Below are 14,072 nucleotides of genomic sequence, written 5' to 3' on the forward strand. Positions count from 1 at the left end.
TTATAAAACTGTGTTAACATACGGTTGTCTCTTTTTAATAGGAATATTCAAGATAAAGTTGCAGCCATTTTCCACGAGGATCAATGATCAAAATTTTTCTTTTTAAAAAGAGATTTCTAAGTTAAAGATGAAAGGAAAATGCTGGAATTGTTGGGATTCTAACTGACAGGATAAAGAATACAGTATTTCACAGTTACTTAAAATGGAGCCTCAGTAACATTCAGACTTTGACATGCACCCAACTGGGAACATGGATGCCGGTTTTTCTCGTTCTGCTGTTCAGACACTGTCAAGAAGCCACTGCAGAAACATCAAACAAAAAATTTCTCAGTGGGAAGGAAGAACTAATGGTATACCTAATCCAGAGAAGTGGCATCCAAGGGACTTTGGAGTGAGATATAATAACTGTCATCAAGAGAGTCTTCTTAAGAAAAATCCCGTCGATGAGGGAAAGAGCAAAAAGTTGGATATAACCAACTCTCGCAATGTTGGTCTAAATATTAATGAAGATGCGAAAAGCCATGATCAAACCAAGGATGAAAGTGGGAAACGTGGATGTGATGATACACACCTCTTTAGAAATGAATCAGAATCCAATTGGGTATGTTCTCGGGTCAAACAGATCGAAAGCTGGAAAGAAGTTGTTTTGGACCCAGAGACTTCCTTACCTCCAGGAAATTTCTATACCTCACAGATCCTGTGGAAGAAAATAGAAGCACTCCCCCCAGATAAAGTCTTAAATTTGGCTTTAGAACATTGTGACTCTTCAGAAAAAGAACTGAATTTCAGAGTTCTTGATAGTTCATATGGAATAACCAAGAGCTTAGAAAATATTTACTCTGAACCTGAGGGACAAGAATGTGGACCTTCTATAAATCCTTTGCCCAAACCTCGCAGGACATTCAGATATTTATCTGAATCCGGTGTTATGCCATGTAAAGAAAGAAACTGTGACAGAAAATACTGTGAAAATAATTCTTGCGCAGAGTCTTGTTTGGCCTCTTCTCAGGAACCTGAACCAAAGAAATATGGCAGAAAAATCAGAGGGAGATCTAAAAGGTGTGTTTTTATCTGCTCCATAATAATTTCTAAGTATTGTCCTTCCAGAACTACTGAGCTTCTTTTTTCTTTTCAAAGCCATTTTCATTTCCCTGCATGGGTTACAGGCCTAGTTTGATTTTACAGATGTTGATTAACCCAAGGGAAAAGTACCTACAAAAGGAAATAATATCTAAGACAATTTGCGGACATAAGAACATCAGAAAAACTTGCATTTTATATCTGTAAGAATACGTAGAGAAGTACATTCTTCTGCTTCGTTTAGGACATGCTGGTCTTGGCTTCACTTTCCTTTAGAGAGTGAATTTAATGAAGTTATGCAGTAAGGAACATGAATGTAATTTTCCAAAAGCCTCCAGTTTTCTCATGGTGTATATAAGGTACCAGCCTAGTTTATTATTCTTAGGTATCTGATAAAACACCTTTGTAATTTTGCATACAAGTCCTTTGCTAATTGATTTCTCTCTATCATACCAATTTAAAGAAGACTAGAGTTTTAAAACATATAACTTTAAAACCTATCTCCTTTCTTAAGGAAATCCTTTGAATTTGAGGATATTCAGCACTTTCGAAATCAGAGCTCACAGAAGATTCATGAAGAACTTGGAAGAAATTCTGGCTCAGCACTTTATTACACACAGTCGGAGGACAATATCTACGAGGATATCATATGTATGTGTCCACAAACTTTGCAATTAAATTTAATGAGTATGTATTTGGTGGGGCCCTTAACTGTAGGATGGTATTTTCTTTTATGCTCAAGCGTATCTTGCTGTAGCTATTTCTTTTAAATATGGAAACTTTTGTCATATAAATTCTTTTATTCTTGAATGGTTTTTATAGCCAGTTTAGTGGACTGCTCAGTTCAGAAGTCAATGTTTATAGTATAGTATTTTGAGAATTCTTTTAACTTGGTTGGACACCAGAGTGGTTTTCAAGCTTAAAGGGCCAAGCAATATAGGTTTAAGAAGCTGAACATAGTGATTGTTTCTTTTCCTGGCTGTAGTCCCTTTGTTTCCATTTAACTGTGTTTCTCTAAACTTTGTTTTCCCATTATTTTTCAAGATCCCGCCAAAGAGAATCCATATGAAGATATTCCGGTGCAGCCTTTGCCCATGTGGAGATCCCCTTCGGCATGGAAGCTACCACCCCCGAAAAGTGCTTTCAAAGCACCAAAGGTATAACCGAAGAATCAGTATAAGAAAACATTATATATAATTAACATAAGAAAACATAAGAATCTTGTTTATGATCCCCTCAAAAAGGTTAAAATGGTTTAACTAGGGCCAAGATTAAGAAGCACCGAAATATGGGTTTTGTTGGTAGTGGTGGTTTTTGTGTTCTTTGTGGGGTTTTGGGGGGGCACCACACAGCTTTTTCTTTGGTTTTGGGGTTTCTGTTTGTTCACTTACTAGCACTTCAAAAAAATGAGAATGTGAACACCTTTAGACAAGCCATGAGCTTTTCATTTCACTGTAGTTACCACAGCTCCCTATTAGTCCCACGACAGTCTGTGGCCTAAATTACCTGTCTCATCCCCGAAAGCATTCGTCACCCCCGCAAGTGAAGGCTGCCTTGAGTTAATGAGGACTCTGAGCTGTTGTTTTCTGGAAACGTGATGACATCGTAGTAGAACACTGGATTAGAAACCTGAGAAACGACTGCACAAATGGGGAAAAAGAAATTCTGGTATCCTCAATTGAGGTGACTTGAAAGACAAGATACATCTTTTTCTAAGATAACTTGACCTTGAGACCATCAGCATTCCCTAGACGATCTTATCTTTACCAGTACATCTTCTGTTTTAGCTTCCTCCCAAACCTCAGTTCCTCCACCGGAAGACTATGGAACTGAAGAGCTCCCAAGCTTATTTACGGTCAAAGCTCACAAAGGATACCACTTTGCCTGTCACTTTAACTGAGTGGAAGCTTTTCCGAGCTGGAGAAGTTGCAAACAGGAAAAGAAAAAATCTTCCCAGGGTAAGGACTCTAGTACTTTCATTCTTTGACTCTTACTTCATTTCCATAAATGAGAATAAATACACTTTAGACTGAAATGAATAATAGGTTAGAACTGATCTACTGGAATGAGAAGATTTGGGAAGCAGCCTTAAGATTTAGGTTTTTGCTCATGCAAGAAAAATGCATGAGTGGCTTTTGCCAGGGCTTCTTTATGGATTTGGCGAATTGATTTTAGATGGAAGGTTTCACTTCGGTTACCTTAGTTCTCATTAAAATCAGCTGCCTGTTTCAAGGAAGCACTAGAATCTCATGTAAGAGGACATTCTATTAAGCTGGCTTCAGTGTTGTTATTTTCTTTTCTTTTTTTTTTTTTTAAGATTTTATTTATTTGAGAGAGAGAGAGAAAGAGCACGAGCCGGGGGAGAGGGGCAGAGAGAGAGGGAGAAGCAGACTCCCCACCGAGCAGGAAGCCCAATGTGGGGCTTGATCCCAGGACCCTGGGATCATGACCTGAGCCGAAGGTAGCCGCTTAACCAACTGAGCCACCCAGGCACCCCAGTGCTGTTATTTTCACTCACTTATTTAATTGCCAAAGTGAACAGTTTTGTGCCTGAATTTACAGATTTTCAGTAATAACAAAATATATGCCTTTAATTTGGGGCAAAAATTTCCATTTGGGGGAAGAAAAGAGAAATTTGACTCTTACTTGGGAATAGAAATTACCAGCAATTACATTAAATAAATGATTTTTCTCTCAAGGGAGAAAAGGCAGTAAATCTAAATCATCTCAAACAGAGCTATTAGAACCAAAATGAAGAAATGGGGATTATTTGTAAACAGATATATGTTTTTAAGGAGAGATACTTAAGAAATTGGATGAAAATATTTTTAAATTCTTTATGTTACTTTGTTCTTCTATAATGTAGAATGTTTTCAGGGTAACTCTGCAGAAATGAAAAAAAAAATCAGATCATTTAAATAGTATTCCTTTCCTTAATCCCATCTGAATTAGCTGCATGTTATTCATTTGGCACACAGTGTTTGTACCTGATTTTAACATTAAACAAAAGTCCCAGCTGTTTTTTGGTTTAGTAACTGCTGATCGGTTCCTTGGGAAATATTCTGTTCCACAATACTTTAATTCTTCTGATCTATTTCCTGCCCCTCCCTCTTTAATATGTGAAGAGCTAAAGACACACAGCTTTAAAAAAGCACTAAACACATCTCTCTCAGTAGGAAAAAAAAAAAAAGCAAACCTCTTTAGCTGTTTACTGTACTGCGTATGATGAGGAATATGTAGGAATCCAATGTTTAAAGAATTGCTAGGCTTTCTACAGTAGTTCTGTCCTCTGATATATCATGCTGGCACAACGAAGCAGCCTCCCACATGGCCCAGAGACAACAGATCATGTGTTCACAGGGGTGAGAGTACAAACACATAAGGGATTGCATTTAAGACGTGGTTCTTGGAATGACATTAACAAATACTTGGGAATAATGGATTGTAGATTTTAGTGAGACCCACGGAAATTTGCAGTGCTTTTAATTTCATGCCTCCATGTTTTAGGTACTGTGGATCTCCCAAGTACTCGAAGCTTGTTCTCTTTCTAACTCTAGGTGATAGGATCCAACCTTTCCTTTTCTAGTTATTTCCTCAGAGGTCTTCTGAGAAGTGACGTGGGAAAATATGGCGATGAACTCTTGATGATCAGGCAGGAATAAGCTGTTAGCAACCCTCGGATTAAATCCTATTAGGATGTTCTATTTGCAATACAAAATTTTGACTTTTGAGTGTCTTCAGCAACAACATTCCATGAGGAAAGCAGTTTTCATTTACTTCCCCTTTGATGGCTAGAGCTATCCCAGGAAGGAAAACTGGTTTCATGGTTCAAAAATCACTGATCTAGTCCATATGCCTCTTCCCCACCCTTCCTTTCTTTCCCTACTGTGAAAGCCTGTGTGGGATTGTTTGCTAGAGTAGATTTCCTAATGTCTCACATTGTTCGTGTCAGCTGTGCATAGCAATATGGTTTCTATCATTTTGTAGGAAGAATATTCTATAATATTTCCTACTGTACCCTCCAGTATTTACTGGAAGGTAAATGTGAGCTCCTCTTCCTAACTCATAAGCAAAATTTCAATTTTATTACTTTATCTCATGTTTCTAGAGCAGATAGTTCCCTTTCCTTTATAATATTTGAGTCTCCTATTGAGTATAATTTTCAAATGCTTATTAATAATTACACTATTTTTAGGGGTGCCTGGGTGGCACGGTCAGTTAAGCATCCGATTCTTGGTTTCAGCTCAGGTCATGATCTCAGGGTCATGAGATCAAGCGCCACGTCAGGCTCCACGCTCAGCGTGGTATCTGCTTAAGATTCCCTCTCCCTCTCCCTCTACCCCCGCTCGAGCGCGTGCTCTCTCTCTCTAAAATAAATAAATCTTAAAAAAAATAATTGCACTATTTGTGGTCTGTATATCTCCAAAATACATGTTTACTCTTGTATGTCTTTCCTATAGCCCCTAACAATATCTTTTTATGTCAGATTCTCTTGTTTTTTTTTAATTATGGTAATATTTAAGAACATTGGTAATTTTTCACTTGAATGGCAGCTACAAAATTTTCAAAAGAATAAACTCATCCAGAAATGTGGGAATAATCTGCATATTGGAAGCACATGTTTCTCACATGTTATTTTTCTTTCTCTGGACTGATTCACTGCCTATGGATTGCCAGGATTGCTAGAGAAACAAGGACAAAAGCGAAAACAGGAACATTTTTCTCAAGCAACTTCGTTGGTTCTTAATGTTCCTAACAGTTGTAATTCTGGGCGTTAAATATGTTAATTCAGGATTAATGATTAAGGAAAAGCTTGGAATTTTAAGAAAAAAGAGAAATGTACATGGAAAACTAATGAATTCCTCCTTTTATTATTATTTTTTTTAAGTTTATTTGCTTAAGCAATCTCTACACCCACGGTGGGGCTCAAACGCATGCTCCACTGACTGAGCCAGCCGGACGCCCCAAATTCCTCCTTTTATTTTATTTTTTTTTAAAGATTTTTTTTTTATTTATTTATTCATGAGAGACAGAGAGAGAGAGAGAGAGGCAGAGGGAGAAGCAGGCTCCCTGCTGAGCAGGAAGCCCGACGTGGGACTTGATCCCAGGACCCTGGGATCATGACCTGAGCCGAAGGCAGACGCTTAACCATCTGAGCCACCCAGGCTCCCATCCTTTTAAAAGTGACTGTTCATCAGCTTGATTTTTTTCCTCTCTTTTTAAAAGATTTTTTATTTGAGTTTTGTTGACACATAAACCTACTCTGTGTGCATGTGTGTCTATCTGTCTCTTTCACACACACCTCCCAGCAGGAAAAAAAAAAAAATTCTGAGTAATGCTTACTAAATGGAGCCTAGTTTTTATACTAAAGCATATTTGAGAGCCTTCTATTTTTATGACATTTCTAAAATAAATTATAATATTGCAGTAGCAAAGAGAGCATTTGCTTGGACAAAATCTTTGTCAGCATGATTATCTTCTTTTTGCGAAGAATTCCTGGGAACAGAAATAACTAAGCCTTAGCCTGGCTTCCAAGTGGAATGAATATTCCTCTTACTACTCTGGGTGATAGGGAAGGCTTGGTCAACAAATAGAGTGCAGTAAGCAGATTTCTTGCATGTTGTGACATAGAGTGACAAGGAATCTCTCTAAGAGCCTGTGCTGGGTTCTGCTGGAAAGGAGATACCCTTTCCTACTTCTCTTACCCATGTCGTATGGACTTTGTATAAGAACAACATATTATCTTAATAAAGATCATTTTAGGTTCCAAAGTTTGAAAATGTAAAGGTTTTTATTTGTAAAATGGATCTTTCTTTGAATGAGAATCACTAATTAATATCATCAAGACTTGGTATTGAATCTTTAAAAAGAAAAAGTGGGGGCACAGACTGGTTCAGTCAGTGGAATGTACAACTCTTGATCTGGGGGTTGTGAGTTCGAACCCCAAGGTGGGTGTAGAGATTACTTAAAAATGAAATCTTAAAAAAAAAAAAAAAGTTGATGTTAGTTTTAACTTGTACTTTGTTGTTCTTCTTTCAGCTTGTATTGAAAATTGCTGACATATTTGAATCTAAGAGAGGGAAAAAGAGGGTAAAGTTACACCCATACACTGGAAAAGACATACCTCCCTCAAAAGGTAAGAATTGTGCCAGCTGTCCAGAGCTATCAGCATTTGAGGGGAGAATCGTATAACTTAATGTTTATGTGAATTATAATTTTTGGTTTACTTTCCTATCCCACTTCAATATAACTTCTTTAGGATAAGGATTATTTCTTATTCTTCCTCAAATCCCTTTTATTTAGTTCTGTGCCAAGTAATAATAACATTAAAAAATAAATAAGTTAATGGGGCACCTGGGTGGCTCAGTCGTTAAGCGTCTGCCTTTGGCTCAGGTCATGATCCCAGGGTCCTGGGATCGAGTCCTACATCGGGCTCCCTGCTCTGCAGGAAGCCTGCTTCTCCCTCTCCCACTCCCCCTGCTTGTGTTCCCTCTCTCGTTGTGTCTCTCTCTGTCAAATAAATAAATAAAATCTTCAAAAAAGAAAAAAAAGAAACTTTCAACATCCATAGTGAGTTATTACAATTTCATATAGACTGACGCAAGATTCTTAACTTGGCTGTCTGGCAAAGAATATGTAGAATTTAGCAATTTTTGTCAAATGAGAAACAACAGCCAAGTCATACCACAGAAGAATGTTTCCTATTTTTGCAGACGTCCAAAGACAGCAATTTCTTAATTTCCCTTGAAAATCTATTCTGCATTCCAACAATTACTATCTGAAAATAAAATCCTCCATGCTACAATCTAAGACTCTTTTTCCTTACTCTAAAATCAACTAGTCACCATTTTAGATACAAGTTTTCATATTTTTTTTCAAATTTTCGTATTTTCAAAAGCAGTTATCAAAACATGTTATAATCTTCTCTTCTGCAGAAAAAATAATTTTGGTTATTGTGACTAATAGGTACCATTTACAGAATGAAGTATTAGTTTTCCTACGTGCTTTATCTCATGGACAACACCCGACAACACTAGGAGGCAGGGACTATCCTAATTTTACAGAGGAAGAAGCTGGACCAGGGGAGGAAGTGTCCATTTGAAGGAAGGAGCATGGTACCATGAAATCTTATCCTTTTCTCTCACCAACAGTTACTCTCAATTTTTCTCATAACCCTTAATTTTTAGCAGTTTACTTCTTCTCCGTGTGTATTTTTTATCCTCAACAAGGATGTTGTCAAAGACTTTGTATTTGTATAATTCAGAATTAGATACAGAAGATGAAAACTGGTGCCAGATATTATGCTGGACCCTTTCAGACTCATTATCATTAATTTTCTCAATAGCCTTATGTGGCAGACATTACTGTCACTGTTTCTAGATAAGGAAATACATTGTAAATTGCAAGTTATGTAAAATTTCAAGACATTGGTGCCTGGACAAATTCTTACAAAACTTTACCATTTTCCCAGATTAATAGCAGTCTACTAACAACTACACTGTCGAGGTATGTTGCTAAATAGGCTCTCACTGATCTCTTATTCTATTTGTATGCCTTATTTATGCCTTAAGGATTAGGAACATTTTAGTAGATTTGGCTCTAAGATAAGTTTTTGAAGAGCCAAACCCTTTTTTTTCACTGTATCATTATTGAAAAAAAAAATTCAACAGCATGAATGGCGAACTTCTAACAACAACAAAAACGAAAAAGAAAGGCGCGGTTCCTAAATTGTAACCCTTCCCCACAACTGTGTTTTTCTTTTGCATGGCTCAAAGAAACTTTGCATTTACCCAGTCTCTGGGACCAGCTTCTCTAGTGGGTCTGAGGAATTTCTCTCATGCCTGAGGATCTCCTGGCTCCATAGTCACGTTCTCAGATTTTTCTTTTCCTCCTTAAGCTTTTGTCTGTAGATCAACAATGACTAGTAGAACCAGATAGTCATATTTGCCTACTTTGTCAGTACATGCTAGGTTTTACTGAATCTGTTCCAACCTAAACATTTCTTAACTTTTAGTTATCAGCTGTTATAAAATGATTTATTGACCGTCTTCAATTCTATTATTATAATTTTGGCGTTGAAGTCACATATAAAGAAGGGACAACCTATTTCTTTTTTGATCCCTACAGATTCTCAGTAGATTTTCCTATTGGCTTATAAACCCCTTCACCTTCATGCAGTGTCTTGGAATGCAGATCATCAAAACCTACAGATGTGAATATATTAAAGCTACCTAAATGAGCTTTGGTAGGGTCTTTTTTCAGTTGTATTACCTTTGCTTCCTTTCCCCTTTCTTTTCTTTCTAGATACTTAATAGGCCCCTGAGAAGTGCCTGGTGCTAAGGACACAGACAGGACTCAGGAGCTCACAGTGTTCGTTCCTTCATACTGAGTAATGCTTCCTAGCTCCAGTATGCTTTCTATCACGGTGGTTAATTTGAAGTTATAAAGCCTATGAGATAGTACCTACACTTGCAGTGAGCAGAGCATAATGTATGCACTTGTCAAATTGCTACATTGTACACCTGAAACCAATGTAACATTGTGTGTCAACTATACCCAAATTAAAAAAATTGGGGACACCTGGCTGGCGGTAGAGGGTGTGACCCTTGATCTCAGAGTCATGAGTTCAAGCCCCACATTGGGTGTGGAGCCTACTTTAAATAAATTAATTAAAGTTTTTTTTTTTAATTAAAAAAAGAGGCGCCTGGCTGGCCCAGTCAGGTAGAGCATGCAACTCTTTATCTCAGGGTCATGAGTTCAAGCGCCATGTTTGGGCGTAGAGCCTACTTAAAAAAAAAAAAAAAGTCCAACCCCCACCCAAAACCTATACAGTATACAATATTTAAATAGCTACTTTTTCTATTACATCTCTTACGAAGAAGCAGCATTTTTTAATGTTCTCTTCTTCCTTATTATTAAATTTAAATTAATACAGCAAGAAATTATAACAAAGAATAAGAAAAAATGAAAACCCAAAGCTTCCCAAACCTCCTACTGCTCCCAGAAAATTTTATGCACATGTAAGTATTTTTCTACCCAAATAATTTTTTATACCATTCAGACTTTGTGTGTCTTGCTTAAAAAAAAAAAAAAGTGAAGGGCGCCTGGTACCTCAGTCGTTAAGCATCTGCCTTCGACTCAGGTCATGATCCCAGGGTCCTGGGATCGAGCCCCGCATCGGACTCCCTGCTCCGTGGGGAGCCTGCTTCTCCCTCTCCCACTCCCCCTGCTTGTGTTCCCTCTCTCGCTGTGTCTCTCTCTGTCAAATAAATAAAATCTTTAAAAAACAAAAAGTGATATATTTCAGAGCTCTTTCAGTATGAACACATAGAGATCCACATAGCTGTACTGTAGTTCATTGTGTGGATGTAGAAGGATTTTATTTAAGCTGGGAGACACTTTGATTGTTTCACATTTTATTTGACCTCTGGATTTGAAGTTATATATATATATATATATATATATACACACATATCTATATTTTTTTGCTCTTCAAACAATACTGCATCATACATCTTTTTGTATATATATTTGTATATTGGTAAGAATACATCTGTAGAATAACTTCTAGCAGTGGACTTAACCAAAGAACATGTTCATTTAAAATTTTTATAACTGCTGCCAAATTGTCCCACACATTGTAACCGCTTACATTTCTCATGAACAGCATTTGAAAATGACTTTCTTCTCATAGTTTTCAGCAATACTATGTTATATAAAGCTTTTTATTTTTGCCAATAGCATGGTTGAATATTGGAACTTATTTATTATTTTAATTTACATTTCTTTAATTATAAATTTAGACAATTATATTTATCAACAGTTATAAATCTTTTCCTATGGATTGCTTATTCCTACCCTTTATTCATTTTTCTGTTGTGCTGTAATTTTTCTTGTTCATTTGTAACAGCTGTTTGAATATGAAGAAATTTATCCTTGTGTCAGCAATGTGTATTACAAATATCTTCCCAGTTCATTGTTCATTTTTCAAATTTAGTAATTTTTTATTAGGGAGAAATTTCACATTTTTATGTAGTTAAACTCATATGCATTTTTCATTTATGACTTCTAGCCTTGTTTTTCCTGATACAGAAAGTCCTGTTTGTGTCCTTAGCACCAGGCACCTCTCAGGAAACCATGGAAGTATCTGGAAAGAAAGAAAAGAAAGGGGAAAGGGAAGAAAATTACAGAAAGATTTTCCCTTTCTGTACATTTTTAAATTTTGCTTTAACTTTTCAGACTTAATCTAGAAATTTTTCATTCACTTGTACAGAAAGCTCTGTGTGTGTGTGTGTGTGTGTGTGTGTGTGTGTGTAAGTAAATTAGCCATGTGCCTAGCATTGTGGTACAAAGCACTCCCTTATAAATGCATAGCTCCTTATCACCAAGGCACCAAGGTACTTAAAATCTGGGGAAAATAAGAGCAGTTCAAAGCAATCTGAGTACTGTAAGAATTCAGAGTAAAGGAACACTGAGTTTGGCCTAGAAGTAGCTTAGAAGCATCATAAAAGAGGTATGTTTCTTCATAAATGTATATGGTTATTCCTCTGAGCCCCACATTTTCCTATGACTCTAAATTCATAGTTGGTTCTGTGTTGAGATATTTACTCAGGCCGGTGGATGTCTACCTTTAGTATCTTATTTGGGAATATAAAGACAAGGCAAGGAATGTAGAAATAGAATCTACTCTGAACCAGACTTCATAGAATTAAGGATGAGCTGGGAACTGAGGAGGGAGGGAGAACAGGGTGTGGGAAGAAGCCAGGTTGGATTAGTTGCTTCTCTGAGCCATCTGTTCTCTTTTGTGACTGACCGACCCTGTTGTAACTGAGTGGTCTGGAGAAAGGCTCAGCATCCTTAATACTCCTGATTCCAAGTCTCCAGGTCCATGCAGGCTTTACACTGTCCTCACCCCCATGGACTTGCTCCTGTTGGACAATACAACTAGGAACTCTCTCTCTCTTTTCAGGTGAAACCAGTGGGAATGAAAGTGATGCTGAGTATCTGCCAAAGAGTGAGTGAGTCAATGGGGCTGCTCCCTTTTTCGTGATGCTTATGGTTATGGGTGGAGTGGCACCTTCCTTTGTGATTGAGCATGTTTTTCCCACATTAAACTTTATTTTGTAGGCGATTTCTTCATGGTAAGGACCTGTTGAGATTTGGGGAACTACACAGTACGCCATCAGATGTTTGACAGAGTTAAAAAGCTCCCATGTTGGAATGAGACAGTCTGGTTCTTAAGATGGAATGTTCTAGGGGAGCGGTGGGGCTGCATGTTCAGACATATGTGCAGTAGCTTCCCAGCAGCCAAAACAGAGTATGTGAATCACCCTCTGAGACAAATACATACCATTAAATATCTGATTTTTCATAGTCACTCACATGTACTTATTTAACTTCGCTATCTCTGACATCGAGACAGGAAATATCGATCTGTTTCTTATTCAGAGGCATTTATTTATATTTCAAATTATTGTGCCATTTACTTTCTGTCAGAATATAGAATCTGCCATGCATTTTTGGTTGTATTTCTTCAAGCACTTCGTGGTGCTCTGTATCCTTCATCTAATGGATTTTCACAGCAAATTATAAGTTCCTGTTTAACTGACCGACATTTTGAGGCATGGGAAAAGTCAGAGACATGAATGATTAAAGCTGAGTACCAGGCAGTTCCAAGTCTGATACTCTGATCTTATGATTAATAGTCATGTGCTCTCTCCATTGGCCTGAATTGCTTCAGGTGTTTGATTCAGTAGCCTGACTGAAGGTGAAACTTAAGTCATCATCAGGTTCAGCCTGGATGTGTAAAGATGACGAATTTAAAGCTGTTGCTACTGAGAAACAGGACCTAAAATTTTCTTGACTTGAACTGAGACCTTTGGAGTAAGTAAAGCTTTGCCTAGAGCACTAAATGGACTGGATAATTCCAGGGAGCCATTCTGAGATGAGTTTTTAAGTGTTCTTAATATTTGATCCATAGTGTAACTTCTTTGGGGGCAGAATGCATCCTATCTCAAAAGAAAAGCAAACCATTAGAGGATGCGTCTTTTAATCATGGCTCAGAATGACACATAATCAAATCTCTGGGACACTTAGACTATTTTTTCAGCAACTACAGCATTTTCCCTAGAGGAGACTACCCCAAATTTTTCACAATTTAGAGATATATGAGAATAAAGGCTAGGGGACACCCGGGTGGCTCAGTCGTTAAGCGTCTGCCTTCAGCTCAGGTCATGATCCCAGGGTCCTGGCATCTAGCCCTGCATCAGGCTCCCTGTTCAGCGGGGAGCCTGCTTCTCCCTCTCACTCCCCCTGCTGGTGTTCCCTCTCTCGCTGTGTCTCTCTCTGTCAAATAAAAAAAATCTTAAAAAAAAAAAAAAGGAATAAAGGCTAAATGCTATCCAGTTTTGAGTGGAATTGCTCATACTGTTTAAGTATTTAGTACGCATCCGTAATTTCATTCTTTTGAGAAATAGTCCATTAATAGATATCTTCTGTTGCTTCATTTTTCCCTCTTCATTTAGCACCATATCTTGATATTAGTTTATGTCCATTATTAGCAATATATGCCAAGGCGAGAAGGGAAAAAAGGACAGTTTCTTTAATGTGAGGAGAGTTTTTGTTTTAATTATATCAGATTTATCCCTTATGTACTTAGACTCTATTGGACTCAGTTCTTTTATCAAATCTCCCCCCCCACAAACACACACACACACACACACACACACACACACACACACACACACGTGTTTTCATGGTCCCAACAATGGCGTCTGCTGTCAGGCCAGTGCTTTCACCTGACATTTTCCACGTATCCCGGTGTTACGTCATGAAAGATGGGACAGCATAGGAATATGTGTTGGGACATACATAGAGTATGGGTTGGACATGGACTGTCAGTGCCACCACAGGGCCCCTGGGCACTTGTGAGAATCTGCCCTTGTCCCCCGAGGATGTCAGAGCCCTCCCAGGCCTGTCCGTGTGGCCGGCAC

The 14,072-nt window shown here is 37.8% G+C and overlaps 1 protein-coding gene across 4 annotated transcripts in view; it reads left to right on the forward strand.

The window, feature by feature from the left end:
* Nucleotides 1-14,072, forward strand: part of DENND2C (DENN domain containing 2C) — a 78,439-nt gene that overhangs the window by 43,856 nt on the left and 20,511 nt on the right. For all 4 annotated transcript variants that reach the window (XM_025872491.2, XM_025872493.2, XM_073896100.1 and 1 more), the window contains exons 2-7: nucleotides 42-1,059; nucleotides 1,595-1,731; nucleotides 2,125-2,237; nucleotides 2,868-3,038; nucleotides 7,120-7,216; nucleotides 12,050-12,094. In XM_025872491.2, coding sequence (XP_025728276.1) covers nucleotides 233-1,059; nucleotides 1,595-1,731; nucleotides 2,125-2,237; nucleotides 2,868-3,038; nucleotides 7,120-7,216; nucleotides 12,050-12,094 — 1,390 coding nt within the window. In that variant the 5' untranslated portion in view covers nucleotides 42-232. The remainder of the gene's footprint in view (nucleotides 1-41; nucleotides 1,060-1,594; nucleotides 1,732-2,124; nucleotides 2,238-2,867; nucleotides 3,039-7,119; nucleotides 7,217-12,049; nucleotides 12,095-14,072) is intronic.

The sequence above is a fragment of the Callorhinus ursinus genome, unplaced genomic scaffold (genome assembly GCF_003265705.2).
Source record: "Callorhinus ursinus isolate GAN/ISIS: 27379988/994484 unplaced genomic scaffold, GSC_fseal_2.0 scaffold9, whole genome shotgun sequence".
NCBI lineage: Eukaryota > Metazoa > Chordata > Mammalia > Carnivora > Otariidae > Callorhinus > Callorhinus ursinus.